The sequence below is a fragment of the Trachurus trachurus genome (assembly GCF_905171665.1).
Source record: "Trachurus trachurus genome assembly, chromosome: 8".
Lineage (NCBI taxonomy): Eukaryota > Metazoa > Chordata > Actinopteri > Carangiformes > Carangidae > Trachurus > Trachurus trachurus.
The window spans coordinates 876498-904374 of NC_139905.1; the positions used below are offsets into that span (position 1 = coordinate 876498).

At 43.6% G+C, this 27877-nt stretch overlaps 1 protein-coding gene across 2 annotated transcripts; it reads right to left on the minus strand.

The window, feature by feature from the left end:
• Positions 1-3595: 3595 nt before the first annotated feature.
• On the minus strand, positions 3596-27877 carry psmd3 (proteasome 26S subunit, non-ATPase 3). Of its 2 annotated transcripts, XM_083976510.1 has the most exons (13): positions 27820-27877; positions 27573-27731; positions 25678-25868; positions 25149-25289; positions 19972-20108; positions 18312-18502; positions 16361-16464; positions 14321-14435; positions 12688-12807; positions 12461-12564; positions 8974-9129; positions 4051-4101; positions 3596-3874 (listed from the first exon to the last, which is right to left on the minus strand). In XM_083976510.1, exons 2-13 carry the CDS (start codon positions 27727-27729, stop codon positions 3797-3799), a joined length of 1545 nt encoding a protein of 514 aa, XP_083832636.1. In that variant the 5' UTR covers positions 27730-27731; positions 27820-27877; the 3' UTR covers positions 3596-3796. The 2 variants fall into 2 exon arrangements, with proteins under 2 accessions (XP_083832636.1, XP_083832637.1); XM_083976511.1 differs by lacking the exon at positions 27820-27877 and having other exon boundaries at positions 27573-27801.

Below are 27877 nucleotides of genomic sequence, written 5' to 3' on the forward strand. Positions count from 1 at the left end.
GGCTGCCATGAGGGCACTTAAGCACACGTTTTGGCTGCCATGAGGGCACTTAAGCACACGTTTTGGCTGCCATGAGGGCACTTAAGCACACGTTTTGGCTCCTAGAGGGCACTTTAGCACACGTTTTGGCTCCCATGAGGGCACTTAAGCACACGTTTTGGCTCCTAGAGGGCACTTGAGCACACGTTTTGGCTCCTGGAGGGCACTTAAGCACACATTTTGGCTCCCATGAGGGCACTTTAGCACGTGTTTTGGCTCCCATGAGGGCACTTAAGCACACGTTTTGGCTCCTAGAGGGCACTTGAGCACACGTTTTGGCTCCTAGAGGGCACTTTAGCACACGTTTTGGCTCCCATGAGGGCACTTAAGCACACGTTTTGGCTCCTAAAGGGCACTTAAGCACACGTTTTGGCTCCTAGAGGGCACTTTAGCACACGTTTTGGCTCCCATGAGGGCACTTAAGCACACGTTTTGGCTCCTAGAGGGCACTTTAGCACACGTTTTGGCTCCCATGAGGGCACTTAAGCACACATTTTGGCTCCCATGAGGGCACTTAAGCACACGTTTTGGCTCCTAGAGGGCACTTGAGCACACGTTTTGGCTCCTGGAGGGCACTTGAGCACACGTTTTGGCTCCTGGAGGGCACTTAAGCACACGTTTTGGCTCCTAGAGGGCACTTTAGCACACGTTTTGGCTCCTGGAGGGCACTTAAGCACACGTTTTGGCTCCTAGAGGGCACTTGAGCACACGTTTTGGCTCCTGGAGGGCACTTAAGCACACATTTTGGCTCCCATGAGGGCACTTAAGCACACGTTTTGGCTCCTAGAGGGCACTTGAGCACACGTTTTGGCTCCTGGAGGGCACTTAAGCACACGTTTTGGCTCCTAGAGGGCACTTTAGCACACGTTTTGGCTCCCATGAGGGCACTTAAGCACACGTTTTGGCTCCTAGAGGGCACTTGAGCACACGTTTTGGCTACCATGAGGGCACTTAAGCACACGTTTTGGCTCCTAGAAGGCACTTTAACACATGTTTTGGCTTCCAAGAGGGCACTTTAATGCGCGTTTTGGCTCCCAGGGGGCACTTTAGCACGCGTTTTTCAACAATTGGGCCACGAGGGGGGGCGACCGCCCCCCCCCCTGCCCCCCCCCCTGTGCACGCCACTGTCCAGGGTTAAAGGGTTAAAACCATGAGTCACCGAGGGAAACCCCACACTTACCTGAGCCAGGTAATACAGGTTACCATGACGACGCCCACACACCTTCGTCACCCTGGCAACAGCATCCCAGGTGACGAAGAAGACGAGTCCCAGCGGAGGAAGATCAATGAGCGTTGATCCATCAGACTGATTCAACTAACTAATAAAAACCACTACTGGGATTAAACATTTAGGAATAAATATCAACACACGTTTGTTATTTAGACTAGTTTAGTCATTAGCCAATAAAAGCTCTAAATGACAAGATTTTTATTTCAATTTTAGGAGAAATGTTGTCGACAGTTGATAGAATAAAACACATTTTTTAAATGTAATGTAACTCAAACACACAGCTATAAATAGTAAAAGCAGAGAAAATGATCATTCTGGGAGTGCTCTCTTAGATTTTTCCAGAGCTGTACTGTATATATTTCTTGTTTTCATAATTAGTCTTATTCATGTGCTTCTTGATTTCTGAAGGTTTAGTTTTAATTCTCTATGAGGCTCCACATCCTGCAGCTTCCTCTTCCTCTTCATCTGCATCGCTGACGTTTCATCTTCATCCACATGTTGGACAGACTGGACAGATGTTTAGGAATTCTGTTCAACACACATCAGTGAACACAATCCATGTTCTTATGTTTAATTACAAGGTTCCTATTCCTACACATTGAAATGTCCAAATTCCATACTTTTCCCAGACTTCTTGGGGGGGGGGGTCAAATCATTTGTGACATTTAAGTGAATAGATGTGCATAATAAGCAATTATTCATTTGTTTTCATTATTCTGAATGTGTATGCCATTATGTCACCAAATAATTTCCAGTTAATTGTAGCTATAGGTACAATAGCACATACAGAATAATTAACCCAAATAACTTCAGATAAGTATTAAGATAAATATATTTCCATACAATAGTCTCCATTTCCCAGACCTGGAAATGTATAAAATCAGATTTCATACTTTCCATACTTGCGTAGGAACCCTTTAATTAACTTTCACCTGTTGCACTTGTGGCCACTTGGATTTGAGCAGCATGAGCTTTACTTGAGAGGATAGAGATGTGTAGTAGTGAAGCAGCTTCCACTAAGAGCAGAGTGTTAATGTGTGAAAGGAACTGGAGTTGTGATTGTTTTGAATTTATTTCACATTCAGTCTGATGTTTGTGACGGCTCGTCCTCAGCCCGGCTCGCCGTCCAACAGCCACTTAAACAACTTCACTAACAAAACTTCCTTTGTTTCTGTCCGTCACGTTTCTTTTACAGAGTTTCTGCAGGTTTCACCGACTCAAACAGGGTTTATACAGGAATCCTGAAGTTCATTCTAAAACCTTTAAGACTTTTTCAAGACCTTCTCACCAGTGACACTTTTAACGAAACAGTTCTAGTTTGTGATAAAGACTATAGACCACTATGATACAACAGAAATCAAAATAGGCTGGGATAAGGCAAAGTTTATCAAAAAAAAAAAACATTGCTCCACTCTCAAAAAACAATCTTCTTTTCTTTTTTTATGCACCGGTTCATCTTTGTTTTTTAATAAAATGAATAAATTCACACACTTTCACAATGTTTTTTAGGTCTCAAACTCTTGGACAGCTACTTCTGAAAAAATACCTTCAAAATTTAAGACTTTATAAAGTCGTGAAAAGATTTTTAATACTTTTTAAGGGTGTTCATTTTCCCCAAATTGATTTATCACCTTTTAATACTATTCAAGACCCCGCGGATACCCTGCGTGTAGTTAAACAGTTAATTGATACCATTTAATATAATATAGTCTGCACTTGCAAACCTACATAGTCAGCACATTACCTGTGAAAAAGGTTCTGTCAATCCACTTTAACAGGAAGGATGTAAAAATGTGTTGAGATGCATAAAGTCACTAATTTACTGCAGCTTGACAAGGTGAAGCTGCAGCTGCAACAAACAAACAGTGAAGCCGTGTCGCGTCGCGGCCGTTCCCAGTGTTTTCCTGGCGTAAGAGTTTTAGACCTTTAAAGGTTAAATTTAAGACCTTTATCATGACAAACAAAATGAGCTGGCTGCAAGAAGCTGCTTGTTGGGACTCGTTAACCTATTTTCTTCCACACGTTTGTGACACATGTGGAAAATACTGTCGGTTCACATGGGGATTCACATGAAATTGGACCAAAACCACATCTTTCCCATGTGAAAATAACAGCATTCCCATGCGGTTTTCCTGAGGGTTGTAGTTGTAAAGAAGAATTTTATTGAGCATCTGAGGTTAGAAAATCAAGACCTGACTAAATTATTTGAGACTTGAACTCAATGAATTTAAGACTTTTTAAGGCCTAAAAAAATGTAGATTTTCAAATAGGCGTTGCCACGGTAACGCAGCAGCAGCATCATCCATTACCCAGACTGCAACAGGCTCGGGTGTAAACAAAGTCAGAGTTTTTTTTATTAGTGAGAGAAGAACAAACGGGTCTGAAACACAGCAGAGTACACGTCAGAGGAGGAGGAGGGGGGGGGGGGGGGGGGGGGGTTGTGGGTAATAATAAGTGATCTACTAACATCGGCGTGCCAACACACACGCGCACACGCACAGTAACTTCCTGTGTGAGCAGAGAGGATCATGGGAAGCTGTCGTCGTCGTCTTCAGCCATTTCTTTAGCGAACTCCAGGTCCTGCTGCTCACGCTCCCGACGCTCCTGAACGCACCACACACACACACACACACACACACACACACACACAGGGTGAGTTTTAAACATTGGAAAGTGTGTGTGAGAGTGTGTGTGTGAGAGTGTGTGTGTGTGTGTGTGTGTGTGTGTGTGTGTGTGTGTGTGTGTGTGTGTGTGTGTGTGTGAGTGTGTGAGTGTGTTACCTCTGCTGACTCCAGGTCCTTGTTGTAGGCTTTAGGAGGAAACCTCATGGCCTGGAGGAGGAAACACAACAACACGTTACTGCAGCTCACTGGGGGTGTGTGTGTGTGTGTGTGTGTCTGTGTGTGTGTGTTTTAAGTGTGTGTTAGTGTTGTCACGATACCAACATTTTGGTACCGGTACCAACATGTTTTTCGGTACTTTTCCAAATAAAAAGAGAACCAGTGTTGTTTTCGTTAACGATGACGAAATTATTTCGTTGACGCCCCTTTTCTTTTCATGACGATAACGAGACGGTGACGAGATAAACACGGCTCTCTGATGACGAAAACATGACGAGACGTGTGAGTTTTCGTTGACGAGACGAGAACGGACGTAGGCCTCCTCACTGTCCATTTTTAAAACTAGTCTTAAAGGGGACCTATTATGCTCCTTTTTGCACCAACTAAAACAGTTCCTGGGTGTCTTAAAGACATGTCTGTGACGTGCTTCGGTCAAAATACCCCAAAGATCAAACATCACAGCATTCTCAAAAACAGGGCTGTGCAAAACGGTCTGTTTCAGTGGCCCCTCCCTTTAAATGCAAATGAACCACTCCCTCAGCATTGTGTTACCATGACGATGTCTACTACTAGTACCTATACTGATTTGGCCAAAATGTAGCATGCAAACAAAAGCTAAATCTGCAGTAGGCAAATTGCCAGATCTCCAGTCTGCATCTGACCAGTCTACATTGTGTAATGAAATGTACCCATGACCTAGTCTCACCCTAACCAAAGATGGTATAGAGTAGTCTTTGCCATGTAGGCTACTGTAACCATGTAACATGTAATATAACTTCATAAAATAAATTAAAAATATATGCAGACTGGTCAGTTCATTGTAAAACAGTTATTTATTGATGTAAATGTGGTGATTTGTGCACATAGACTACAGAGCTCCGCAGCACTGCACCTCCTCTCCTCCTCCTTCTCACAGCTTCACTTTTCATTCAAACTGATTCAACTGCCACAATTGTAAGATTTCATCAATGAGACCAACATTTATCTCCAAAAAACAATAACCACACGGTGGTAAACGTCTAAAAAACCCGCGGGTATGTTTATTAGCGATGGTTTTCTCTACCGCGATGAGCACGGACGCCTGCCCGGCCAAGGAGGCCTGCAGACGGGCTCTGCCTGTGTGAGAAGCCGCTGCAGCTCCGGTGCTCCGATGCTCCGATGCTCCGTCGGTCCAGCGTTACGTCGGTCCGGCGGTACGTCGCTTCTCACACAGGTACAGCTTCACTTACATGAAACGTCGGCGTAAACTTCTAAATAAAACTTAGTAAAGTGACGCTACAGCGCTAAAACATGCAGGGAAGAAGCAGGAAGTAGTCCGCTCCGCTCTCCGCTGTGACACCAGGCACAACAGAGCAGCATGGGAGGAGGCGGGGCCGGCTGGAGCAGAGACCTCGGCATGACCATGTAGGGGAGTCCGGCACGCCATGACCTAGACGCGAGCTCATGTCAAAAAAAAGTCAGCGCAACCGAGTGTAACAGGTGTGCAGAGAAATCCAAGAGAAATCCCAATTATCTAGCAGGGTTTACCTCCAAATGCATTAACCTCAGGATATGACACTTCCACGGCCTCTAGAACCATTATCCAACATTTTAAACATATATAAAAGTCTGAAAAGCTGGAAAAGCATAATAGGTCCCCTTTAAAACCCACTTTTATTCTTTGGCGTTCAACTCAGCATGAGACTCTACCTCTGTTTTAGTGTTTTATGGTTTGTTCTATTCATTGTTTTTAATGTTTTTTATTTTAATTGTTTTATTTAAATTCTAAATTGTTTTATTGCTTTTAAATTGTTTTAAAAGCAATAAACAATTATTATGTTATATTTATTCTTCTGTTGCATTATGTACAGCACTTTGTTTCAGCTGTGGTTGTTTTAAAGGGCTCTATAAATAAAGTTGAGTTGAGTTGAGTTGAGTAAATGTTAGAGGTCGGGCTGTGATCGCCTCTAAATTTCATATTGTGGATTGTCATCATTAGCCTACTCTAAGCTTCACATGATTTAGCAACGGCTCCGCCAAAAGTAGAACGACGCTGCTGAGACGAGCCGCTGTGCGCCGCCGCCCGGTGCTTCTGATCAGAGCGGCAGAGAGCAGCAGGTAGTGATCAGCTGCTCCGGTGACCGCGCTGCAGCGGCTCCGCGGCGCTGACGGGTGGATGGTCAGACGTTCAACATGCATGACATTTCTGCTTATTATGCGACGTGTACCTGTCAATTAGAATCAAAAAGTATCTGAAACGCTGCTGCATCCCATCCTTGTGTGGTCACACCCACCACCTGACATGCAGCACATTCTGCTCAACACACCTGCCGTCACTCCACCAGAAGATACATGGACGTATTTTAAATATAATCCAGCAGAAAAAAAACTGAATGCACCAGGCTACTGTTACCACTTTATCTGTGTGTAGGCTAATGCATAATCCTTAGACCATAAAGTATTTGCCACTGGGTGGAAACATTATGTGTAAAACCATTCCTTTATTGAATTAATTTGTTGAAAATTTAAAAAAATTTTTTTTTTTACTAAAACTGACTAAAACTAGACTAAAACTATCACATAGAAATGACTAAAATTGACTAAAACTATTAAGTATTTTCGTGAAAAAGACTAAGACTAAATCTAAAATGCCAAATGCCAAAAACAACACTGAAGAGAACACAACAAATGTCATTATTGGCTTTATTATAATAGAAAATCTTAGAACTCTAACATATGCATCAGTAAATAATCAATAATCAATCACTGCTGCTGCAGGATTAAAATTTAAATGTCCATCTACATTAATCTGAACTCTTCCTAAATTAAAACATTAGTGGTCTGTTTAAAAATGAACATCAACTTGTTTTCTTTGCATTATTTGAGGTCTGAAAACACTGCATCTGTTTTGTTATTTTGACCAGTTGTAATTTTTGGGAGAAATTGTTATCAGTAGTTTATAGAATGAAACACAAACGATAATTTTACTCAAACACACAACTATTGTTTCCCATACGTAGACCAAAATGATTCTGTACCACTCTAGTACCGGTATAGCGAACAGCCCTTAGTTCAGTTCAAAGTTCAACATTTTGAACTAAGTTCACGGTTCCAAAACCAAAACTGCACGGTTCGTTTTTAGTTCAAGTATAATAAAGTTCTATTTATAATAAATATTTGTCTGTTATTAAAGACTGGATGAATGAGGAAACATGTTGTCTGCATGACGGTTCACTTCCTGGTTCTTCTCTGATCGATCCGTCAGTTTACTGTTGTTGGAGTTATTATAGAAAGGATGAAACAACCAGAACATGAGAAACGGTCAGCTGTGACCCGCTGCTCCACTACAACAACAGTCAGAGTTCACTTCTTCAACTTTCATATTGAGTTGAGCGTCCTCTAGTGGACGAGGGACGTAATAATAAACTGGTTTACATGGATATATAATGTGAATATTGAACATAAGAAGCCCTGTGGTGTGTGTGTGTGTGTACAGGGGTCCCAGTGGCCCAGATGTACTTTAAAACCGTCCGGGCCACCAGTAAGTAAAAAAGTAAAAAATGTAATACATCTAATTTCACATGACTTCCCTGTGGTTTGAAATGATTTCAGTTAAATCGTCTCGGTAATAGTGTTACAGCAGTGGTGGCGTTTAGATCAGTGGTTTTATCAACTGGTGGATCGGGACCCAGAAGTGGGTCTTGGACCCGTTCTGGATGGGTCGCGGACAGCTGGTCAAAACAGTAAATAATATTTAATGCACATCTGATGTTGGACATGTCTTTTATTTTGAAAAATAACATATTTTGAAAGGCACGAGACACGTGAACACATGCAGTTGTAATGCTCCTCCTCACTTTCTTATTATTTGCTCCATTTGCTCTGAATACAAAGATATCAGTTTCTTATTAATGTGGCCTGATGCAGTGAATCTGGTTTTGTTTTGTGGGTCTTTATTTTGTTTAATTTGATATTTATTCTCTTTAGTGAACATGCTCTGAATGCAGAGATGCATTAGAAGTCAAATATATCGTTTTGTTGGTCTCCATTTTGCGCAGTTTGATATTTTTTTATTCACTTCCGTACATGCAGTTGTCATGGTAACGCCTCAGTTTCATTCATGTGCTCTAAAATGCACTTTGCTCAATAAAGAGATAAATGAGTTTTTAAAGGCTTTAAAAAATAATAATCTTGGTTTGAATTCTATAAAAGTGAATTTCCTTCGGGATTAATAAAGTATCTATCTATCTATCTATCTATCTATCTATCTATCTATCTATCTATCTATCTATCTATCGTTCTATTTATCTATCTATCGTTCTATTTATCTATCTATCGTTCTATCTGTATCTATCTATCTGTATCTATCTATCTGTCTATCTATCTATCTATCTATCTATCTACCTATCTATCTATCTATCTATCGTTCTATCTATCGTTCTATCTATCGTTCTATCTATCTATCGTTCTATCTATCTATCTAAAAGTGAATGAATGAGAACAACAGTTGTATCATTGAACTACTGGAAGATAAAAGTAATGACAACATGACTTTCCCTTTGTGTCGAGGCAGATTTACCATTTTAACTCTGTTTTAATTCATTGTTAAACCACAGTGGAGCTTAAATCAAGTTTGATGTGAAACAGTTATTCATTTATTTATTTGTTTTTTAAATAAAATAGTCTAATGGAACTAGAAGCACATGTTTTTTTTTCTTCTTCTTAAATCGTGGTATCGAATAAGTATCGAGAATTGTGGAAATGTACAAGTATCGACTGCTGTTCTGGCCCTTATGGTGTGTGTCCGGTGTGTGTGGTTGTGTTACCTTGACAGACATGTTGTGTGTGTCCAGGTGTGTGTCTGTGGTTGTGTAGTTGTGTTACCTTGACAGACATGTTGTGTATGTCGAGGCAGAAGGAGATCCTCTGGTGGAACGCCAGCTGAGGCTCTCTGGTGCCGTAGATGTCCATCGTCTCTTTGGATTGGACGAAGCCTTTCTCGTGGTTGATGCTCGCCTCGATCACGCCGTCACGGATCGCCTGACACACACACACACACACACAGAGGTCAGAACAACACACACACCCCTCCCCTCAGCAGGACGTGACAACATCAAACACTTATTTAGTCTCTAACTGGGTTTCCATCCAAATGGATCGGATTTCAGAGCGAGTTTTGTGAAAATGCGCAAAAAGCAAAATGCGAATTTATGACCGTGTTTTGCGATTAGGAGGAGTGCATGTCGCTACCCGATTTGCGACGCTACCCGATCTGTGACAAAACTGATCTGCGCATGCGCAGACCGGCCGCCATCTTGGACAGCTGCCTACGGCAACTCACTTGGACAAACTTCATTTGGGCACTGCCCGATTTGCGTACATGCTTAAAGTTCTGTGAATTTAAAATACGGTACTGTGAAAATGATTAAAAAATAAAATAAAATAAAAACCGCGGAGGTCCGTCATAAGACAGCCGCGGCAGACTCGTTTATTCAGTGAGTGTTGTGGTAGTTGTGATTGTTTGTGGTTGTCATGGTGATGAGGCCGGCGAGAAAAGAGGACAGTAAACACTAAAAGTCGCCTGTGTTCCTGTTTTCTGAGCATCAAGATCCAGACCACCACAACCAACCCTCAATTTACATTACTAATAAAGTATTTAAAAAAATAAATAAAAAGATAAACCATCTCTGGCGACGCACATAGGGCAGTGATCCTAAGTCAATTCAACTAAGTTTGTCCAAGTGGAGTTGCCGTACGTGGCTGTCACAAATCGGGTAGCGTTGCAAATCGGGTAGTGACAGTGCACCGTGAGATTACGTCCTAAGAGAGAATGTATCCATGACAACAGTTGACACTCAGCTGACACTCAACATCATGGACAATTTACGTACTTTCCGGACTATAGACGCACCTGTATAAGATTGTAAAAGAAAATACTGTAGGCTACATATCTAGGCCGCACTTGAATATAAGCTGCAGGTTTTCATGTTGTAACATGAGATATTTACACAGAAAGACAGTAGAACTGTGACAGTCTGTTCTGGTTAACGCTCCTCTCCTCCATGTGCATCTGTTTACATACGAAGCCGGTGAAACATCAATAAATGGAGCGGTGGAAAACGTTACATAACATATACGATGTTACGGCGTGTGATTGTGTCGTCTTAACCATCATGAACAAAACATTACGGGTTACGGAGCGTTTGTGTTTGTGTTGCGGTGCAGAGAGGAGAGCTGGGACACCGGGGCGTCGCTGGGTGAAGTCCAGCAGCTTCACCCACAAACTCTGGCTCAGTTCACATCATCTGTTTCCATCACAAAAAGTCTCATTTTCCTTTTATCGATAATATAATATAATTTCCGGCGTTTCCATTCAAGTATTTATTCGCAATTTTTGAAAATGCGAATAAAAAAAGGTGGATGGAAACGCAACTAGTGTTCATTTTAAAAGGACGAAGAGAAACTTTATTTAACTAAACTACAGTTTCGTTTCATTTGGAAGACAAAGACATTTTTATTATTGTTGTTTGTTTTCCTGTCAATTTCCTCTGGGGAAATTTTGATAGGACCACGGGGCTACTGCCGGTTTTACCATCTCTGTCAACATGGGAATCAAACCCACGATCTTCAGGTGAAGACAGAGCTGATCAGACAGACACTGATATGGAGCTGGAACCACATTAGGTTACCTGTGTTTATAAACATGTTAACGAGCTCCAGGTGGATTGTTTATGAAGTTAACGAGCTCTGGCCTGAGGATCAAAGAGGTTACCACGGCGATAGGGGCCCCCCAGGCTGAGACAGACAAAAACGTGGAGAAAAAGAGCCATTTTCTGCCTCTGCACCGGTCTCACAATTAGGCTCAGCCTGACAAAACGGTAACTCCTTTCAGAACAAAACACAGATCAACGTTGCTCTAAGGACTTACTGAAACTTTTGGTACGATTTGGTGTTTCTACTAGGGATGTCCCGATCCAATCACGTGATCGGAAATCGGGGTCGGTCACGTGGTTTCAGACTCGATCGGAATCGGACGTTACATCCCGATCAGGAATCGGATATATTACATATCTACATGTCAGGGTTTTCCTATCTGTCTAAAGCGAAGACGGGCCGCAAGGGGGGGCGTATTATTGTGAGATTGTGATATTGTTACATCCCTAGTAGAGCACAAAGAACAGAAAAATAGTGGGATGATACAGTTGATCTACATTAAAAGCTTTACTGCATTGCCAAAGTATCGGATCGGGACTCGGTATCGGCAGATACTCAAAATCAAATGACTCGGACTCGGACTCGGGGGCAAAAAAATGTGATCGGGACATCCCTAGTTTCTACAGTACCGTATTTTCCGCACTATAAGGCGCACCGGATTATAAAACGCACCTTCAATGAATGGCCTATTTTAGAACTGTTTTCATATATAGGGCGCACCGGATTATAAGGCGCATACCGTAGATGACCATTTAGTAGCCCAGGCGTTTAATATGCTAAATCGACTTGGACCTTAGGCGTTTATAAGAACCAGGCGCGTATTTGCAACAGGCTACAATTTATTTTTGCAATGAGCAGCACCAGACCATCATGCAAAGAACAAGGAGGTCACCATAGGACCACTGGAACAAAACTACTCCCGACATCGTTATTGACATCAAACAATAAATACAAAGACTGTGTTACGGCGACACAGGGAGCTGATCATATCAGTGTTATGAACGATAGCGGGAGGGGGGGTCGATTGCGGTAATTTCAACATAGCGCATTTACCTATTTGTCTTTGTCTATTAGACAGACGTGGCCGCACTCAGAGGCTTATTCTGTAAATTCTGTAAGTCTCTCTGATATTTTGAGCACATGATAAGAGAGATAACAAGTTTGTCTACAAATTCTGAAAAAATTATGTGTGTAGAGTGTAAATTGTGGCCGTTTGGAGTTTGGAAAGAGAAAAAATCTGGAGTTTTTCTGGCATCTCTCCCACTCTAACCGATGATGTCACGCACTCTGACACGAACATTCCGTGCAATACACACCCATTATAATCTCATAATTTCTCCAAAAATGATCATGGTCATTGATCAGGGATTGATCAAAAACTATATGACCTATCAAAACGTGGAGTAATACGCCAATACACAAGACTTGTGTCTACTGTTTAAAGTTTAAATGGAGTCTCTAGGTGAAAGTATGCCTGAGCAGTAGACGTTTGTTAAACTCCAATGATTGGTCTTTTTTCCACTTCAATGCATCCAGTCTCACATGACCTCACAGGCCACTGTGTGTGTGTGTGTGTGTGTGTGTGTGTGTGTGTGTGTGTGTGTGTGTGTGTGTGTGTGTGTGTGTGTGTGTGTGTGTGTGTGTGTGTGTGTGTTACCTTGGCGACGATGAACTCTGCGTCCTCTGGGCTGTCGAGCTGCAGCTTCTGAGCGATGTCGGCCAGAGAGATACGGGAGTAGGAGAGGCTGATCATACGCACACCTGAACACACACACACACACACACACACAGACAGGTGAGGCGTGAGCAGCTGTGACGTCAGAGCTGTGACGTCAGAGCTGTGATGTCAGAGCTGTGATGTCAGGCAGGGCTGTGATTGGTCACCTGTCTTGATGACGTTGTGTCGCAGGCGGATGATGAGCGTGTAGGTCCCGTCCGTCTGGAACTTCTCTCCAAACTGCTCCAACGCCTGGTTGAACTTGGACAGGTTACCGGTCCGCACCGCTACACACACACACACACACACACAGAGTTACACACACACACACACACAGACAGAGTTACACACAGAGTTACACAAAGGGTTACTGTTTTAGTGAATATATGTTCAAATTAGAGCCAATGGAGTGAATTAGTGGAGATATTGTAGAGAAATCTCTGGAAAATAGTGGTAAAAGTTCTCCCCAAGAATTTCTGTTTCTATCTATTTCTGTCTCTGCTCCGCGGTGGAGAAGTATAGAAATGTTTTATCCTGTTGGAAAACTCTATATGTAAAATGTTGAATATTGATATGTGGAATCAACAAAAAAAAAAAAGCCTATAAACCTCTCTGCCCCCTAGCAGCAGCAGCAGATCTCTTTGCTCCGTAGGTGGGTCTAGAAACGAGCCAGAGGAACTTTTTGAGTCTGGAACACCGTTTGTGTTGACCAATCACAGCGCTCTATCTGTTTAGAGAGTCGCTGGGCGGCTTAACGCCATGACAACATACATTTTAATTGGCTTGTCAGGCTAACATCATCCTGCTCTTTGCTCTGATTGGTCGTAGCGCTACCCTATTGGTGCAGAGGCAGTTTGAAAGACAGCCTTCATCCCCCTGGACTGAGCCGAGGTCTACCGGTCGTTGACACACTAGACATGTTAGTGATATTATAGTCTGGTGCGTCAGGCTAGAAAAAAAAACATTAATTTAAGAAAAAAAAAAGTTCTAGAAAATGTGATGACATTTGAGGAAAAAAAAAACATAGTAAAAGTTTAAAAATTCTAGAAAAAAGTGGTAAAATTTCAATAAAACATTGTGGACCCCTCTGAAGGACGACACAGAGAGAAACACTGAGATAAACAACTTTACAGGACATTTGACTTGTTTTTGACTCGTTTCATCTTCCATGTGTTGGAAACCAGGGTCAATCAGGGGTCAAAGAGAGAGATATGACCTTCGGGGTAAACATAAACTTGGCACAGCAGCTCACAAGAACAACCCTTAAATCTATGTGTGTCTCAGTTTGTGGAGTAATTATGTGGAATAGTTTGGCTGAAAACATTAGAAATAGTAAAAGCCTGAGTGAGTTTAAAAGAAAGTTTAAACAGCAGATGTTTGATGTGTACAGTAGGGAAGACGGGGGTGGTTAAATTACATTAAATGGATTAAATAAATACATAAATAATATAGGACAAATGTAGGACTGTTGAGGGAGCTCGCAATGCTTTTTGTTTAGTTTTTTTGCTGTTTGTGGGGTTTTTTGGGGTTTTTTTTTTTACTTATTTGTTGTTATGTAGCCTATGTCTTGATGGTGTCTTTATGTGGGGGATGGAAATTTAAAAGCTATGCTTCGTCCATCCCCTTTTCAGACCAGGTGTTGTTGTTTTCTAACTGTGCTGTTGCTGTATTGGTATGTTGGTGTCTGTAGTTTGTTCTGTTTGGTTGGTCTGGTGTGAAATAAACACTACAAAAAAAAAAAAAAAGGTCAAACAGGGGTCAGACAGAGGTCAAAGGTCAATCAGAGGTCGTACTACTGACCCTGGGTGAGCAGGAAGTACGGCATGAGGGATCTCTTGAGCGACGGCTGTCTGAACTGCAGCCGGTCAGGAATCTCTCCCAGCAGCAGCTCCACCACGATCAGCAGCTTGTGCACCTACACACACACACAAAATTATTCAAAAATAATATTATTAATAAATATAAAACTGATTTATAAATACCAGTGTGCTTATAAACTGCTGTATGTAGAATATGCAGGTTTTTTTTGTTGTTCTGTAAAAAAAATGTAAAATGAGTGAACGGAAAATGTTAATTTAAGAAGGGTAAAGGTAAAATCAGCTGATGCTTCAGCCTCTTACACATTTTCAGTCAAAGTGAATCGTATTGCTTGTTGTGTTTTTGTTCTGATTCGTTTTGTTTTGTATTTATACCTTTATATTTGTCTATTGTATTTGTTTAGACCGAAATAAACACTAAACTAAAACTAAACACACACACAGAGACAGGTGAGTGTGATGACCAGCGACGGGTATCGATACTCATTGACAGGTTGAGGAGTCTCATGACGGTGAAGTCTGAGGAGGAAAAGACTCCTCAGACGTCACCGTGTCAGAACCACAGTCGTCATAGCAACACCTTCACCCACAGGCGACGCATTAAAAACAATAACACCTTCATTTTTTATTAAACAGGGCCCGTTGAGTTCCCTAAACTCCATAGAAGAAGCAGCACAATGTGAAATATCCACACGTCTCAGTGACGACCGGGACTCTGTAGAAGGAAGTTGTTGTTGTTGACACAGAGCTGCTTCACCTGGGGGGGTGAGGTGGTGGGGGGGGGGCATGGTCCTATCATGTTACAGAAAACCTGCATGTTTTTGCTCCTCATGTTCCTACTACAACTACAGGACTTGTTCTTCTGCCCTGCTGCTCTCTCCCTTCACTCAGGCTGAAGGTTAAAGGGATAGTAGCATTTTTTTTAAAGTGGGGTTGTATGATCTCCGTAGATTCATCCACATTAATATGAGACTCTTTTAGAACCAAAAGCAAACTCCTCATTGTCCCTTTAATCTCAGAATCTCCTGAGTTAATCACATCTTTTACTTTTCTACTCGAGGTAACAGCGACATCCAGACTACGGGTATTTAAAGGGATAGTAGCATTTTCTTTTTAAAGTGTGGTTGTATGATCTCCAAATAGCCCCTAAGTACTTTAATTGCAGTAGAAGACTCTCTGCACTCCTCCCGTTAGCAACGCCAGCCCATAATAGCCCTGCCCAGAGATTTACAACATACAGTGTTGTGAACAGACCCAAAGAAACGGCCTATTTTCACGGCCTAAAAGAGGTTTTACCTGAAAAAAAATACACAGTTCCATTGTTCGCTATAATATAATTTTTTCCAGCCCTTCAAAGTGCAGGAAAAACACAGTTTTTATTTGGACCGAACCAACTCACGTATCCCTCCGCCCAGGGTTAGCGCCCGCCGATCAGCAGTTGGTTAGGTCCAGATAAAAACTGTGTTTTTCCTGCACTTTGAAGGGCTGGAAAAAATTATATTATAGCGAACAATGGAACTGTGTATTTATTTTCAGGTAAAACCTCTTTTAGGCCGTGAAAATAGGCCGTTTCTTTGGGTCTGTTCACAACACTGTATGTTGTAAATCTCTGGGCAGGGCTATTATGGGCTGGCGTTGCTAACGGGAGGAGTGCAGAGAGTCTTCTACTGCAATTAAAGTACTTAGGGGCTATTTGGAGATCATACAACCACACTTTAAAAAAAATGCTACTATCCCTTTAAATACCCGTAGTCTGGATGTCGCTGTTACCTCGAGTAGAAAAGTAAAAGATGTGATTAACTCAGGAGATTCTGAGATTAAAGGGACAATGAGGAGTTTGCTTTTGGTTCTAAAAGAGTCTCATATTAATGTGGATGAATCTACGTTACCGATTGTTAATGGTCCATTTTAGATAAATCTATGGTTTTGTCTTTATAGTTATTGTGATATTATTATTATTTAGTGGTCGACTCGCCCAGTTTTTCCTACTTTGTGTATATGTGTGTGTGTGTGTGTGTCTCACCGTCTGCTTGAAGCCCACGGCCGTGTGTTGAGGAGCTTTCCTCAGAGCGTTGGTCAGCGTCCTGCGAGCCTCAGAGTATTCCAGCTGGATCGCCTTGATCCGACCTGAGAGGACACGACCACGTTAACACACACAGGAAAACACACACTACACACACACACACTGGAGAACACACTCTGGTGACGTACTGAACCTGAAGTATGTGTGATACGTAGGGGTGGGAGAAAAAATGTGCATTTGTTCGCCTTTTTTACATCCAGAGAGTCCAGGTTTTGAAAAGGGTTTAAGTTCACTTTATAATGGAGTATGTTAATTTATAGGCTCCTACAGTATTTGTGTGCAGATAAATGTTAAAAATGCTAAAGACTAAAAATCATAGAGAGAATCGGCAATATCGTAGAATCGCAATTTAAATCGAATCGTCATCCAAAAAAATCATAGAAGAATGGAATCGGGAGGAAAGCCTATCGTCCCAGCCCTAGTGATACGGCATCGATCCGTCTTTTATTCTGTTACAGGATGAAGAGTGAAGGTGTGTGTGATGCTGCGGCCACTAGGTGGAGCTGTTGGACGCCACACACACACAGTTCTATAAAGAGTGTGTGTATCTGTGTAGTAGAGGTGTGTGTATTTACACAGGAACTAATACAGTATGTGCTGCAAGAACTTTTATTTTGAAAAGTGGTGCATGAAAGTGAGTAACTTCCTCATTTTCATATTTATTTCACTGTGTTGTTAAAATGTAAAATATAAATGTTTATCTGTATGTTGCAGTGCACTGACCCCAGGGCTGTGCTTTTAGTTGTTATGTCTTTAAAGACCCTCCAACAACCCTTTTTGGTTATTTTAAAACATTCTCTGTGGTCTTTAAATTGTGATTATTCATGTTGTAATAATCACAGCAATGTGATAACAACAGGTGTTTAAACTAACCTGTTATTTTCATGCAGGTATGTGAGGTTGGGTTGTATTTTGTCGTTTTATTTTGCCAATGTCAATTATATCGCAACTGTACAAATGTGAGATTATTTTCATTATCCATTAATCTGTTGATTATTTAAACGATTAATCGATTATTAGTTATTTGGTCAATAAAATGTCTAAAAACATCAGTCAGTGTTTCTCAAACCACCAGACGACATCGTCCTCAAATGTCTTGTTTTTGTGTGTGTTTTCAGGGCCGTTCAGATGTAATGGGTCTCTTGTTGTGCGCACAAACCCATTACTTCAATGTGCGCTCACAACCGAGAGCGACGCCGTAGCGGTGCGACGTGCTTGTTTGTCTGTAAACTTTTTCACGCGGAGCTCTGCCCCGTTTGGAAGGAGAAGATGATTTTGACACCTTGGCCTCAAAAAAAGAAAGAAAAAAACAGGGAATCCCCCTTATTTATTCTGTCTTGTTCTCTTTAATTGAAATAACAGGCCTTACATTAATTTGCCTGGGGGCTACTTTTATTCATGGTAAAAAAAAAAACAATTTAAAAAGCTAGTTGTTTACTATACAAGTGCACTATGTTAAATGTTTCCTGTGTTGAAAATTGACAATAGATATGAAAATGCACTATGTTGATTTTATTTATTTGACATAGGGGTAGGCTATCTTATATATAAGACACCATTTGGACTTTATAAGGTTCGGACCTTTCACTTGGATGAAAGTTTAGTAACTGGACCTCAATGAATTTTAATTGAATACCCCTGTCATAAAGGAACAAAGAAACCAGAAATATTCACATTGACGAAGCTGCAATCAGAGAATCTGGAGCTTTTTTTTAATTAAAAAACGACTCAAACTGGTTATTAGATTATCAGAATAGTTGACGATTAATTTAATAATCGATTATTGTTGGATGAATGGATTAATTGTTGTGTAGCTGTGTAGTAGAGTTGTGTGTGTGTGTGTACCTGTGTAGCAGAGTTGTGTAGCAGCGTTGTGTGTCTGTGTGTGTACCTGTGTAGTAGAGGTAGCGGGCCCACTCGTTGTTGTTGGCGAGCTCGGGGAACACGGACTTGGACACCAGCTTCTCGGCCTGGTCGTAGAGGTTGAAGGTCAGGTAGTTCCTGAGCAGCAGGTTGAGCAGCACGGCCTGGCCGTCGGCGTCGTGGCGCAGCGTCGCCGTGCGCAGCCGCGTGTGGAGGAAGCTGCAGCACGCACACACGCACACACACACACACACACACACACACACACACAGAGTTAGAGAAATCTGCTACTCGGTTATGAATTTATTAGCCGGTTAACCTACGATTTTAAAAAACGGCACGTTAGAGTTACAGTCTAGCGTCGGATCAAACTACATCATCATCATCGTGGTTCGGCTTTTCGTTGTGTTAAAGGGACAACGTGGAGTTTCTCCGTCGGCAGAACGGAAATTTCTGCGACAATAAAAAAGTCTGATATTAAAGCAGAAGTGAGTGATATATTTGTGTTAATCTAAGTCTTAAATAGTTGTATCTTCCGACAGCAATCACTTCTATAGAGTGTTTGGTCTGAAACACGGGTCTGTCAGTCACTCTGCTCTGCTCTGAGCCCAGGAGAAAACTTTCCTTGTATCCTACAACCTTTATCCAATGAGGAGAGAGAACGGCATAAAGGGGCAGTCCTCTCTGTGTGTGCAGCCAAGGGATGCGCCTGAATGTGGTGACGTAGGGACGAGGACTGTTATGGTGCGTTCAAGGCAACTCGTATTTTTCCGACCGTGAAGTGGTACCAATTCGATCTGGTACGAGTTCACGGGTCGGAAGTTACGAGTGGCCGTTATAGTGACTTTCACCGGTAAAACAGGTCGGAGAAACACGAGTGGGTTGCCTGGAACGCTACAAAGTCGTAAGTTGTGACTTGAAGCTGTAATTTACGGTTTCAAAAGCCTGCCTGGAACGCAGCATTAGCCAAAACCACCGGATCACTCACTTCTGCTTTAATGTGGATGAATCTCCGTTACCACTTGTTAATGGTCCATTTTCTATAAATCTATGGTTTTGTCTCTATGGTTATTTTGTTATTATTAGTGGTGGTGGAAATGCTGGGCGAGCCGACCAGCGTTTCTTTACTTTCAGTTTCGTGGCGAGTCATGAGAATAACGCCGCCGTATGAATCTCCGTTTATGGTGGGAACTACGACGGTATGTGATCGTCTTCCAACCTCTGACTTTAATTCTTGATGAATGAAAACATGAGTCTGTCTTGCACCGGTCAAAGAATTTCACGGTGCGGAGGCTCATAAATGTAGTGGGAAAACACTTCACTTTTACTAAACTCCTCGTTGTCTAAATGGACCATTAACAAGTGGTAACGTAGATTCATCCACATTAATATCAGACTTTTTTATTGTCGCAGAATTTTTCGTTCTGCCGATGAAGAAACTCCTTGTTGTCCCTTTAAAGTAATCGGTTACCCGGGTAACACCAGGTTAGGTTACTCGGTTAGAAAATTATTGGAAATGCCCATCGCTAGTGAACAGGTTTGATGCTAAACTGCAGTAAAGTAGAGTCAGATGACATCAGCTTAGTTAGAAGAAAACGCCACAGAGTTCAACCCACAGGGAGAGAAGAGAGAATGGAACCTGATGAGGACTGATGGGGACATTATGGGATGGATGGGTGGATGTGTACCTGCGGATGGAGTCAAACAGCTGCAGGAACTCGTAGACTCTGGCGTGGTAGTAGTAACACTTGGCGGCCACCAGGTCCAGAGCTCTGCGGTTCTTAGAGCCGATCTTCTGCAGCAGGTCGTCAGACACTTTCTGAGCCTGCACGGACACACACAGTAACACATTAACACACACACAGTAACACATTAACACACATTAACACACACAGTAACACATTAACACACATTAACACACACACATTAACACACAGTAACACACAGTAACACACACACGCATCAATATCACAGTAATAGTCTTTAGTAGGGATGTCACAATCATACATTTTCTTGGTACGATTATTGTCAGAGAAATAATCACAGTGTTACGATTATTCTGCATTAATTAATTTCACAACACTATGAATGTGTAAAATCAAATAGTCAAAATATAATTTACATTACTCATTGTTTACACAAAATATTTCAAGTATCTATTAATATATGACCAAGTCTTAACCCCCAGGGGAAATGTTTGAAATATTCAGGTCATAAATTGTCGTCTATACCAAATGTTTGCGTTTATTTTAATCTTTTTTTTTTTTTTTTTACATTTTAATTCCTACCAATTCAATGTTAGTTAGTTAAATGGACCAGTATCTGAGCATTTACCTTTATTTTGGCGCCACATCTGCCGATACGGTTCCAACATCACATTTTTGTGAAAGTGACGGTATTTTTGAATCTTAACGATTAAATAATTGTGGCGTTTAATACTATGATTAACTGTGAAAACAAGTAATGGTGACATCCCTAGTCTTAAGGGTGAATTCCGATTCTCCCCTTAGCCCTAGCCCTTGGCCCTAGCCCTTCGTTTAGCTCGTTCACGTGAAGTGGTAGGGGTGTCCTGGTTCTGGTTCAGACGAGGGTTAGGGGGAAGTGGTCGGGCTATCTCGCCCTCGAAACGGAGATTTTTCAGGGGCACACTATGGACCGAGGGCTATGGCAAGTTTCCCAGAATGCATCTTGCGGCAACCGGCAGCTGATTTATTTCTCACTGTAGCGCTGTTATTACGTCATTTTGTTAAGTTTTAATATTTAACTCTTTGACTGCCAGCCATTCTCACAGCAGCTTCCTCCAGCTTGCCAGGCATTTTCCAGCTTTTTGACTGATTTCCGTAGACCCACCATATATTATGTACTGTTACTACATACACATTCAACCCATCAAAGGAAAGATGAGGGTCTCTACTTTCCAGCAAAAAAACCTGTTTGTTTCTATCTTGTTCCAGTCTTGTGAAATTGGCGGTTGAATATAGGTTACTTTAGCCCAAAATGCAATTTTGGCAACAAAATCTTGAGAAAAAGAAGTTTTTGTGTCGGCTGTCATTTTCAGGTGAACCAGTACAATTGGCTCCTTTATATTTTGCTTTAGTGATGCCTCAACATCTGTACAGTTGTTCTCTTGTAAACAACAACTAAATCAACACTGACAAATGACTTTTGATGACAAAAGACAAAACATTTAGCTACTGACACACACTACTGCAGCCTTTTTTCTTTCTTTTCTTTGAGTTACAACTTTTTCTTTCCTTTTTTTAGTGTGTGTGCGTACGTGACGTGTGCATGTGTGTGCATGTACGTGTGCGGATCAGTTCGACAGGTTTTTGTGGCCGAAACACGGCGCTTTAGATCAGATCCAGCTTCCTCTGGTCAGCAGGCAGCGGTCTCACTCACTCTCTCTGACACACACACACACACACTCCCACCATCTTTAGCTCTCGTCACGTTCGCCGGCGCCGTCCGCTCCTCATCCACACTACTGTAGATCGTGGGATTTTCAAGCTGCTATCTGAGTGATTTCTCGCAAAATCTGGCGACTTTCCAAACGCTCTTGACGACTAACGACGAGCGATCAACGGGGTTGTTGTTACTAACGTGTGTGCTTTGTATCACGGAGCTGCACGGAGCTTCGACGAGCTGCCGAGCCGCCATGAGCCCCGCCACCGCCCCCTGAGCTCTCACCGGCGGCCAGAGTGTCACGGAGCGGCGTCGCTGCAGTCAGACACCCGCTCCGCTCCGTGAGGGGGGAAAAACATGCTATATATTTTTTATATCTCTCAATCCAAATGTGTTTTTCTGCACTTATTGTGATGATACAAGTCTGATCTTCACAGAGGAGTAGGGCAAGACATTCAACATGGTGTTGCCATTAAAAAAACGCTAAGACGAGTTATCTCGTCTTTGGCAGTGAAAGAGTTAATACCACGATTAATTGTGAAAACAAGTAATGGTGACATCCCTGGTCTTTAGTCTGAGAGAAAATCAGAGCATGAAGTCAAAACTCGGCTACGAACTCTTCTTCTTCTTGTTCTGCAACAAGCAGCAGCAGCTCCAAACCAAGGGGGCAGTTGTGGGTCTGAGAAGTGAAGTCACTTCCGCGTTCAACAAACTGCAATCCCCTCTTCTTCCTCTGGGGGCTGGTGTCAGAAGGGAGCAACTCCAATTGAGCCCCATGTTAAAATCACCCACTTTACAGCTTTAAAAAACATATTTCAGGGTTTATACAGAAATTCTTAAGTTGAATTCAATACCTTTTAATACCTTTTTTAATACCGTCACAATATTTTTTAATACCAACACGACTTCGAGCTGCAACTGTAGTGGCAACTTTTCGAACTTCAGTGTTGGGGGTAACTAATTATAAAGTAACAGATTACTGTCATTTTCTTACTTAACTTTCTGAGTGACTAAGTGTAGTAGGCAAATGCTCACAATTCATATCAAGTACCTGTTACCTGTTAGGGGGGTGTGCTTAGGGCGGTGACACTCACCATTAACAAATTATATACAGGTGCATCTCAATACATTATAATATCATGGCAAAGTCCATTTCCAGAAGTAAAGCCAACATTTCTGTAGCCTATTAAAAATGTTTTTTTGTTGTTGTTTTTTTAATTGGTCCTTTGTAATATTTAGATTTTTGGGGATACTGAATTATAAGTCTTCATTTAACGTTAGTCATTAGTACAATTAAAATAAATAGAATAAATAAAGACATGAAATGTTTCATTCTTTGTGTTAGTTTCACTTTTTGAATTGAAATACTGACATATGCCTTGATAAACTTAACCATGATATTCTAATGCACCTGTGAATTGGAAATAATAGGAGTGATAGGTACAGAATATGAAATAATTAATTACTGCATACATCTTGACAGCTCGCCTTTACTTCATTTTAACCCTTCTGTGATTACGTTTGTCTGTACAGCACTTTGGAAACCTTTGTGTTTATTTAAATTGGGCAGAGCTCTGTGGGAAACACCTGCCTGACACAGCAACATAGGGAACCGTGCACGTCTGCAGCGCACAGCTGATACTCGATACTGATGCACGAAAAAACAAGCGCGTCGCCGTCGCATCGAATGCGCGCAGCTACGGTAAATAATTTTTATGACCCCGTCAGTCAAAATGACCGGCGACGAAAAAGTCTAGCGCAACCTCTGCTTCACAGCGCCACTAGTGTCGTCACTCTGAGGAGAAACTCTCAGAGTGACGACACTAGTGGCGCTTTTCCACTACACTTTAACGGCACTGCTCAGCTCTACATGGCGCGGCTCGGCACTGCATGGCGCGGCATGGCTCGGCACTGCTCGGGACCAGATGGCGCGGCGTGGCTCGGCACTGCTCGGCACTGCATGGTGCGGCACAGCTTGGCACTACATGGCACTACATGGCGCGGCTCGGCACTGTATAGCGCGGCTCGGCATGGCGCGGCACTGCTCGGCACTACATGGCACAAAGGCTCTGCATGGCGCGGCGTGGCTCGGCACTGCTCGGCACTGAATGGCGCGGCTCGGCATGGCGCGGCACTGCTCGGCACTGCATGGCACAAAGGCTCTGCATGGCGCGGCGTGGCTCGGCACTGCTCGGCTCTGCATGGCGCGGCACGGCTCCACATGGCGCGGCACGGCTCGGCACAGCTCGGCTCTGCATGGCGCGGTACGGCTCGGCACAGCTCGGCTCTGCATGGCGCGGTACGGCTCGGCACAGCTCGGCTCTGCATGACGCGGCACGGCTCGGCACAGCTCGGCTCTGCATGGTGCGGCACGGCTCGGCACTGCTCGGCACTGCTCGGCACTAGATGGCGCGGCGTGGCTCGTCAATGCTCCGCATGGCGCGGCACTGCTCGGCTCTGCATGGCGTGGCACGGCCCGGCACTGCTAGGCTCCGCATGGCGTGGCACGGCCCGGCACTGCTAGGCTCCGCATGGCGTGGCACGGCCCGGCACTGCGAGGCTCCGCATGGCGTGGCACGGCCCGGCACTTCGAGGCTCTGCATGGCGCGGCGCGGCTCAGTACTAAAAATGGTACCTGGTACTATTTCAGTACCTGGTACCAGGTACTAGGGCTAGTGGAAAAGCAGTTTCCGGGCTCGTGGCTGTGAGCGCCCAACTCAATAGGGTTTGAATGGAAAGTAGACGCCCAGAGCGCTGAAAACGCGCCTGGTGGACACGGCCCCTAAGACTGTAGACCACTTACAACAGAATTCAAAATAGGCTGGGATAATAAATCAAAGGAAAAGTTTATCAAAAAAGAAATATTGCTCAACTCTCCAAAAACAAAAACTACAGTCTGTACAGACAGTCATGACATGTGCCTCAGCTCATTTGATTTTGTTTTTAAGACTTTATAAAGTCGTGAAAAGACTTTTTAATACTTTTTAAGGGTCTTAATTTTCCCAAAATTGATTTATCACCTTTTAATACTTTTCAAGACCCCGCGGATACCCTGTATTTACAGCCTGGTACATTTCATTTTTTTGGTCTCAACCGATAGTTTCTACCCCCGCACACACTCTGAGGGGGGTGAATTTTTTTTAAACTCTATCGTTTTACTATTATTAGGTTTAAAGTTCTGGCCAATTAGGGCGCGGAAACGTTGAGTGACAGGTCCGGAGACCGCTGCTTCGAGGCCAGTGGGCGGGCTCTCGGCCGGCTAACCGCCGCACCGCTCCAAATATGGCAAGTAGAATCCAACATGGCGCGGTTCAAACCCCCGTAGTAGCGGCACAAAACAGACTCCCCCAAACCAATGGCTGACGTCACGGTGCTACGGCCGTTCTCTTTACAGGCTATGGTCCTGACACATGAGGAGTTACACAGTGTGACCTGTGACCTGTGACCTCTGAGCTGTACTCACCTCTGTGTATCTCTTGTTGTTGGTGAGGTGCACCACCAGCAGCAGCTGCAGGTAGGCCTCCACCTCAGGCAGCAGAGGAGACGAAGCTGCTTTACCGGTCCGGGGACGGAACTGCACGTCGCCTTCTGCCAGCTCCATGGGCTGAGGGGGGGGAGATCAATATATCAATACATCAATACTGATCAATACAGATCAATACTAAGCTTTTGCTGGGTTTTGCTGAGGTTTTTCATAACCCCCAAAATAAAATCAAAACAAACAGGCCACCAGACCCAATGCTGGCGACAATGTGGACAACTAATGGCAGTCGGCGCTGAACGTGTGTGTGTTAAGCGCTGATGCAGTTTGTAATAAAGAACAATGAGAAGGACACGAGTGCTGCTGGCCTTTCTTCTTTTTCTTTTTCTTTAGGTTCAGGAACCGTTTGACTTCACGTGGATCGATGGTCAGAATTCAGTCGGTTCCCATCCCTAAATACCAGTGTGAGCAGCTGCTGAGGGGGCGTGGCCTAACGGCAGCGTGGCCTCACCTGTTCCAGGAAGCCCAGCAGGAAGTCCCGGGTGCTGGTGTTGCAGGTGAAGAAGCCGGCCACGGCCTTGTGCAGCACGTTGGCGTTGAGGCGGCGGCTGGTGGACGGCAGCGCCCGCAGAGCTCGCAGCACGAAGCGAGGCTCCTTCCCCGACACCGCCTTCTCTATCTGCTTCACATGCTCCCGGATGTCTGCCGGCACAGGGACATCGCCATGGTTACACACACACACACACACACACACACACATCACACCAACTGGTCCATTAACCGCGGTTTTAAAACGCCACAATTTTATCATTATTATTATAAATCGTAAAGGAGTGAATAACGTATACGACACATGAAGCAAATACTCTGAACTACTTTCTCTTCTGAAATCCCTCCGCCAAGCAGCCGTGTCTGGAATGTAGTTCCGGCTGCATTTCCCTCTAAAACAACTCTGTCTCTTAAAGGGACAGTTCAACATTTAGTCAAATTGTCCCATCACCATAATCCCTATAGTCATAGCAGTAGGTTCGTTACCTTTAATTGTCGGTGCAAGCTGTTTTTAGAACGGTGGAGCAGAGCCGTGAGCTGCTCAGAGCTACGCTACGGAGGCTCATTATGGGATTTCTTGGTTTCCCTCGTCAAACTCATCAAATACACAATCCAACAACTCCACAACGCTCTGGTGGACAAGTTGTGACCTGCACATTCACCACGCTATGAGATAATAACACAACGTTACCACACAGAGTTGTTTTAGAGGGAAATACAGAGACTGTTGATGAAAAACTGTCCCTGAAGGCAACGTGCATCAGCGGTTTTGCATGAATTTCCCTCTAAAACAACTCTGTGTGGTAACGTAACGTGTTATTATCTCATAGCGTGGTGAATGTGCAGCTCACAACTTGTCCACCAGAGCGTTGTGGAGTTGTTGGATTGTGTATTTGATGAGGGAAACCAAGAAATCCCATAATGTGCCTCCGTAGCGTAGCTCTGAGCAGCTCACGGCTCTGCTCCGCCCATCTCAAAACAGCATGCACCGATAATTGAAGGTGATGAACCTACTGCTGCTGTGACTATAGGGATTATTATGGTGAGAGGAGGATCTGACTGAATGTTGAACTGTCCCTTTAACAACAAGTTAGGGTTAGGTTTTATTTCCCTCATACTCCCTGAGGGGCAAATCAGAAAACACAAGTTTAGTAATTTGGGTTGTCTGTTTTCTCTTTGCCCCTCGGGGCCACCGTAGACTGACTTCAGACTGACTTCATAACAACAGGTCGATGAAACCTGACGATGACGCTGCAGCATCACACACACACACACACACACACAGTACAACACACCGTACAACACAAAACACACAAAGTACAACACACAAAACACACAATTCAAAAACCGAAACAGTTTAACAAGGGTCCCGGCCCCCGTACACCCCGTTAACCCGGGTTACAGCTCCGTTAACTCGAGTTAACTGCGGACTCTCCCTGGTGTTTGGACCGTTAGCCGTTAGCATGTAGCCTGCTGTGCTAACATGCTAACGGCTAAAGAAGACACCGGAGCTCCGTCTCTCTGTCTCCTCTGGTAGTTAACCCGAGTTTAACCGGTAGTTAACCCGTGTTTAACCGGTAGTTAACCCGGGTTATATCTCCGTTAACCTGAGTTATAGCTCCGTTAACCCGGGTTATATCTCCGTTAACCCGAGTTAACTGCGGACTCTCCCTGGTGTTTGGACCGTTAGCATGTAGCCTGCTGTGCTAACATGCTAACGTAGACAGCGGAGCTCCGTCTCTCCTCCGGTAGTTAACCGGTAGTTAACCGGTGTTTAACCCGGTGCTGTGTGCCTGTGCCTCCGGTAGTAACGGTAGTAACGGTAAATTAGCGGTAACGGTTAGCTAGCTGACTGACCGTCCAGCGTGAGGCTGTCCTGCTCCCTCGGCTTGGCCGCGCTGCTCGCCTCCTCCTCCGGCATCTCCACGTCCTGCGGCTCCGGCTCCTTCGGCTTCTCCTTCTCCCGGCCCCCGGTTCGATCCCCGCGCCGCTTGGCCGCTGCTGTCTCCTTCATGGCTACGGGGGGAAAGGGACACACACACCGTGAGGGACAGAAAGACACACACAGCGGGGAAACGGACGGAGAGAAGCCGCAGCTCTTTACCTGCACAGTCACTCTGTTTCTCACGGTGACGTCACAATGACTGGCAACTGCAGGCGCG

What these genes read in the sequence shown, in the direction of transcription:
- psmd3 (XM_083976510.1), bottom strand. Translation starts at nt 27,729, where the DNA reads ATGAAGGAGACAGCAGCGGCCAAGCGGCGCGGGGATCGAACCGGGGGC. An exon ending in CCGCTACCTCTACTACACAG is followed by an intron (nt 16,465 to 18,311) that starts GTACACACACAG and finishes GTGTCCTCTCAG; the next exon opens with GTCGGATCAAGGCGATCCAG. An exon ending in GTACTTCCTGCTCACCCAGG is followed by an intron (nt 12,808 to 14,320) that starts GTCAGTAGTACG and finishes GTGTGTGTGTAG; the next exon opens with CGGTGCGGACCGGTAACCTG.